The 6,389-nt window shown below is 30.0% G+C and overlaps 1 protein-coding gene across 1 annotated transcript; it reads right to left on the reverse strand.

Annotated features, from left to right (window-relative positions):
- Nucleotides 1–1,888: 1,888 nt before the first annotated feature.
- On the reverse strand, nucleotides 1,889–4,313 carry LOC148199629 (uncharacterized). Its single transcript, XM_088112730.1, has 3 exons — nucleotides 3,384–4,313; nucleotides 2,738–3,280; nucleotides 1,889–2,023 (listed from the first exon to the last, which is right to left on the reverse strand). The coding sequence occupies exons 1-3, from the start codon at nucleotides 4,311–4,313 to the stop codon at nucleotides 1,889–1,891; spliced, it is 1,608 nt and encodes a 535-aa protein (XP_087968856.1).
- Nucleotides 4,314–6,389: the final 2,076 nt, after the last annotated feature.

Genomic DNA, 6,389 nt, shown 5'->3' on the forward strand with positions numbered 1-6,389 from the left:
TGACTTCGTGGTGCTCAACATCCTAGAACCCAATGGCTCTCGGGTTTGGCAGCGCTCAACGCCACATAAAGTAGCTTTATGCTATACCAAAAGATAAAATCTTAGAAACTTGATCTAGATGCACTCAAAACCTATCCAAATAACAAAATTGGTATTCTTGGCATAATCATTGATTTGAAAATATGTTTATGACTCATATTGAATATCGATTTACTTAAATTGTCCATAAATTTAGTTCATCTAATCAAAGCAAGACCAACTCAACTCAAATGACATATTTACATCTTAAATTTCAGTAACATAAGTGACTAACCATGTTCTAAATACCACAAATATAGACCGTTAACCTCAGACTCAGTCAATAAACCATCCCCACAAAATTTCACATGTCAAACCATTAATTATAGACAAATTTCAAATAGCTCTCCAATCTATTAACCGATACCCGAATTGTTTACTCATTTAAACATCCAATAGCAAAACCACCATTTATGCCCTTGATCTCATCAAGTCAAACCATCAAAACAAGTGAAATATAACAAGCAACTTCATCAAAATTTTCTCCTACCAAACCATAAGATTCCAAACCCAAACACCCAAATAATTGTACCAAACACAACAACATTTTAGCAACAATTCTAGTTAACTAAACAACTATTCCTAACAGTAATAGTTCATCCAAAACCAATAAAATTCATCAAGTAGTCATAATATTTAACCACACCAAACTACCAATTTTGCACCATTTCAAATATATAACACAAATTGAACATCATAATAAATTAAAAATATGGTAGTTAGCTTCTCTTACCTTATAAATGACCATACCGCTATAAAAGGCCTAAAATAGTATCAAACGCACAGAAAAACTTTATCTTCTCCTACAAACAACATAAACACTGATCAACAGATATTTTTATAGAATACTCAACAAACTCGCATGTAAAAGAAGACAAAACAGACCAAAAAGAAAAGTTGAAAATGAACTTACTCTATCTGAGAAATTGATGGTCCAAATTGAAGAATTCACTACCAAGATCAATTCTACGGTCTTAATTTTTCAATCAAACAAACATAAGCGGAGAAATCCTAGAGAGAAGTTAGAGAACTCGCGAAAAGTAGTTTCTAGAAAAATTGTGTGTTTTAAAATTATGAAACTCGTTCGTAACAAAATTATTTATATTAAAACTCTTTAATATTAAAATAATCAAGTATGAATACTTTAAACCACTACCTCATGACATTTTCTAGGTTTTTAAACTAACTTTAATAAACTTTTTTTCCTTCCATGGAACTATATTTTCCTTAATTTAAACAACCTCACTTTCATTTTTTTTTAAGGAAATCCACCCAAATTCACTTTCTCAAATTCATTTAAAGAAGAAGAAAAAAGTCAAATGTTAGATTATATAATTAAAATATTATTTTAAATAATAACATATCTTCCAACATATTTTTTAACAGCATAAACTTAAATGATTTTCTTACTATGTGGAATGCACATACGGTGTCCATATTTAATCAAGGAATAACGTTTGCAGGTAGGACACATACTATATATATATTGGGTTCATACAAATATATTTCAGAAGGGTTTAATTTATTGAGATATTAAATGTCATAAGTACCTTCTTGCATACTTATAAGAGGCAAATTTACAGAATGAAAAAAATAAAGAAAACACATTTTAGAATTACCAAATTCAAGTAAAACTATATCCTAACCACGAATCTAAACAGTGCATAATCTAAATACCAACGACGAAATTTGAATGTATAATAAAATTCTAAATTAAAAGCAGCTATCTTTGTATATATACTTCTTGTTTACTTCTTAATACATTCCATTACTATTAAATCTTTATTTAAGAAACTAATAAAGATGCCTATTAGTCGAAGACTGGATCCTCTTTTCCATCTAAATCTATTTCACTAAACTCTCCTTCTTCACACTTGCCCACCCATAAAGACATTGTTGAGTTTTCTTGTGTGGGTAGAACCCTACAACAATCTCTCCTTGTTGACTGCAAACACAAAATTCATATTCAATTAATAAGAGGGTTAATTTCAATGTTGATAAATTAGCAAACTAAGTACTATTGAAAATAAACAAATGTTATATAAATAGATAAGTTTCTCTATAAATATTTAAAAATAAATAATTGATTCAATAATACAAATATTAATATATTTCTTTTTTAAAACTATAAAAATTTATATTATTAATACAAAATTCTAATTTTGTGAGTTTATTTAAATTTTCTTTATAATTAATATAATTAAATACCTGTTATTAAAAAAGTAATATTAATATGTAATTAAATTTAAATAAATTAATTAAAAAAACATAAAGGATAAAAATTTTACTTGAAAATGAATTACATATTAAACTAATTATATTTTAAATAAACAATATTTCATAATTATTAAAATTTAAATACTTTAGTTATTAAAGGAGATCAAATAATATGAACATATTAATAAAATTAAAAATTGTTGTATTATTGGAAAAAAAATTAAAATACATCACTATTTATTGAACGAAATTAATTATTTATAAAAAATTAAATTAGTTTTTAACTATAAAAATAATATATCTACATGTAAAAAAAATGATTTTAAATAAGCTAACAGGAGAGAGTTTTTGATGTATAATCTAATTATAATTTGTAAAAAGTTTCATCCAAACACAACTCTTAACGTGATTTCAAAGTATAATTTGTAAAAATAATTCTTACCCTTTGCCAGCGAAGAGGATCTGGTTTTTTAGAAACTATGATGCTATCGATTATCTCTGGTGATTGCATTTGCCATGAGCATTCAGGAGGTCTGGTTTTGAAACGAGAATAAGTGCCAAAAATCGTCTTCTTAACTGGATCGTATCGTGTGGTGTTCATGTAGAAAAGGAAAGCTTTCTGACAAGGGTTTTTGGTGATAGGTCTGGTGTTGAATGAGTATGCAGTGTAATCAGCTCTTTTGTACCAATTTAGAAAGGTTCGTGTTGGCATCTCTAACTCTCTAGGGGATAGTACCCCTCTCAAAACTTGAACAACAAAGCCCCATGAAATAGAGATCGACCAGATTCTCTTATGATCATAGCAAATTGATTGCTGCATTATGCTACCTGAGTCTTGCTTAACGGATTTCATCAAGTGTTTGAGAGATTCTACTCGATCCATCAATGGGAATATTGGTTGCACCAGATCAAGGTGGTGTAATGTCAGCAATGGAGTCACGGGATGTGCCCCCAGAAGCCCTAAGAGATCACCATACACGTCATACTGCATAACAAACACCCAAATTCAATAGTAAAGTGGTATTGTTCATGTGGGCAGTGAGTAAAAGTGGTAAAGGAAATAGTTTTCAGAATGAAATGTAATTTACCTGATGAAACCCTTGTTCCCTTGTCATGGGCACCCCTAGCTCAGCCATGCAAGCTTGCATTCTATCATCACTTCCATACAAAGCAGGATATCGTTGAATGCAACGATCTTGCATGTTTGCAAGCTCCTTTGCTAAAGGGTAGCTTATGGCAAATCCTCCTCCACCGTATGCCATAGCATATGAGAAATGAATGTTCTGAACATGGCTCTCAGATGAACTACCAACGTAATAGAACTGCGTATGATCATATTTGGAAAGAACCCTAACCACATTATCCACAACAAACACTGTGTCATCATCTCCCATCATGAACCATCTTACATTCTTCATTCCGAGCTTCAATGTTTCTGTCACCACCCTTGAAATCCTCAATGCAGACCTCTGCCCTTGACTGTTCGTGTATTTCAACTTACTGGTGTCTCCAGAAATTCGAAGCTGTGGTAACCCTTCGTTTGCATCAACCTTCACTTTGCTGTCTAACCACACCACCCCTCTTGTTTTATTAGGCTTCCACCACACCTTAATGTATTCTTTTCTTGTTTCCCACAAATTTGACGAAGCAGCAATCCCAAAAACAATGTGTTCAACATTGGTGTCTTGTCTTTGAGATAACTCATCATAGGGTATTTCTTCTCCTACTACATTTTGCGAATTTGCTTTCCCTTCCTCATCTTCATCCTCCTTTTCCTTATTTTCCTCACCTGCTTTTTCATCTTCGTCGCTTTCTCTTTCGACAGTGTTTGTAGTTAAGGACATGTTGTTACCTGTCGTCTGAGGTTGTTCTTGGAAGGATGCCTCCAAACGAATGGAGTTGGAACAATCTTTCTTGCTCCTCGATAAGAGAAGAAAATTGGAAGAGTAAAGGATGTATAACACAATCATGATGAGGATCAACCAAGTGATGATGCGTGGCTTGGAAGAAGAGGGCATTTGATTGTTCCAGGTTCTTGAATTCCTCAGGTTGTTGCTTTACTATTTTTACTAACAAGTGTTGAAATGGAGAAAGGTGATCATGGAAGAGACGTTCAAACTCAGAATTGTTCGGATCGGCCTAAAGGAAAGAGAATAAGAAGGTATTACTATGTTTGTTTCTTCTTGGTGTTTGTGCTTCTGAGCAAAGTTTGTTGTGACACAAAGCGAAGTTAAATGCGCTTAAAATGGACACTGATTTCAATCAATGGTGAAAAATATATGTTGTCGTCATAGGATATATGATGACATTATCCACTATTTCGTATACAAAATACAGCACATATATAATTAAAATAAATATGAATTTAATTAAATATTATTATTTTCAATAACTAAATTATATATAATTTAAATTTATTTAAAAGAATTATATATTCTTTGTATAAGTTAATATGAATATATATATGTTGTAGATTCTATAATATTAACAATTAACTATTCTTGTTATATTATTTTTTTTCTACAAATGACTCGTGTCATAATCTATTTGACATCATTATCAAATAGTTAAAAGGAAAAAATGAATAACTACAAATAATATCTTGCCACAAAATCATTCAATAATTGATTCATATTATAAACACAAATTTAACCCCTAAAAATAAAAATAAAACCTTTGAGCTAGCAAACAGAAATTATATTTGGTTATCTTAGAAACATCTTTTTCTTTAACTCTTCTAATATAAAAAAAAATATTGATTACTAATATTCAAACACAAAATAATAAACAATTAAATTAAATTAGGTGAGTTGGTAAGTTAATCCGACTTATTATAGATTCAACTTGAGTGATTTGAGTTATAAGTGAACTAGATAAAACTTAGCTCGTATCAACAAATTATGTTTTTTTCAAATTCAACCCAACTCAAATCATATTGACCTAGAAATTCTAACCATTTTGATATCACTATGAAATAGTTAAAAGGAAAAAAATAGGTAACTACTAAAGTAATATCCTGTCACAAAATCATTCAGTAATCGATTCATATTATAAACAGAAATCTAACCTCTAAAAATAAAAATAAAACCTTTGAGCTAGCAAACAGTATCCGGCAATTAACTCTAAAGATATATTTTTTCTATTTATAAATAGTCATAAAGAATATACAGCATGGGACATTAAATACGTTTTTGCGCAAAAATATTAAATCACACAACATGATTATGATTAAGCACATATTAGAAAATAAAATATAACACAATAAAAAAAGATATTGTTAAAAATGATATTCGGGTTATAGTTGTTGAAGTATATAAAGGTGTGTGTGTGGTTTGTGTATTGCATGTTATTATCGAAAGTTGGTAGAGATTAAAAGTGAAAGATGTCTAGTGGAAAGAGAGAGAAGGAAGAGTGGGAAGATTACACGTGTGATATTTGTGGGAAAGAAGTTGCAACCAAACGTGGTGTTCTTATTCACAAGGCGGCTCTTCATTCTAAACCTGATTTGCCTCCTAAAAGCTTCGTATGTGATTACGCTAATTGTAGTCAAGCTTTTGATAACAGACAACAGTTAATTGGACACAAGATGTCTGTTCATAAATATCGTGCTGCAGGTAGTAGCAGTAAATCTGGTGGGGCTCGTGACTTTGATCTTAACCGCCCACCAAATTATTGATATCTAAATAATATCATCTTAAATCTTATTATTAATTTTAATATTTTAATTAGGTTGACGTTCTAAATTTATGTTATTTTATTTTTATTATTATAATTTTTTTTTTATAATTTAGAAGATTGTTTTGCTTTAAATGTAATGTTTGCTTTATGAATTATGAGTTGAGCGAGGTTTATTAGTTAAAAGATGTCTTATTTTGGTGCATCGATCTGTTTGTCACCATTGATGAACATTGTTAAATAAAGAACTTTTAATTTTATTCTGTTGTTTTTCTTTTTCTTTTTTCTTCAGTATTCATATGGATTAATTAATTATAGTTTTAAAGTAATCCTTCCACGCATACTGTTGTTAAATATTTTATTCTCGCTGTACTCGCGTCACCGGTTTTTTTTGTGTATATTGAAATTTATTATTTAAT

Source organism: Vigna umbellata, chromosome 4, assembly GCF_029865625.1.
Source record: "Vigna umbellata cultivar VRB3 chromosome 4, Vumbellata_1.0, whole genome shotgun sequence".
Lineage (NCBI taxonomy): Eukaryota > Viridiplantae > Streptophyta > Magnoliopsida > Fabales > Fabaceae > Vigna > Vigna umbellata.

Coding starts and splice junctions, on each gene's coding strand:
- LOC148199629 (XM_088112730.1), bottom strand. CDS start 4,313: ATGCCCTCTTCTTCCAAGCCACGCATCATCACTTGGTTGATCCTCATC. Junction 3,281..3,383: donor GGGAACAAGGGTTTCATCAG/GTAAATTACATT, acceptor TTTGTTATGCAG/TATGACGTGTATGGTGATCT. Junction 2,024..2,737: donor ATCCTCTTCGCTGGCAAAGG/GTAAGAATTATT, acceptor TTGTGTTTGCAG/TCAACAAGGAGAGATTGTTG.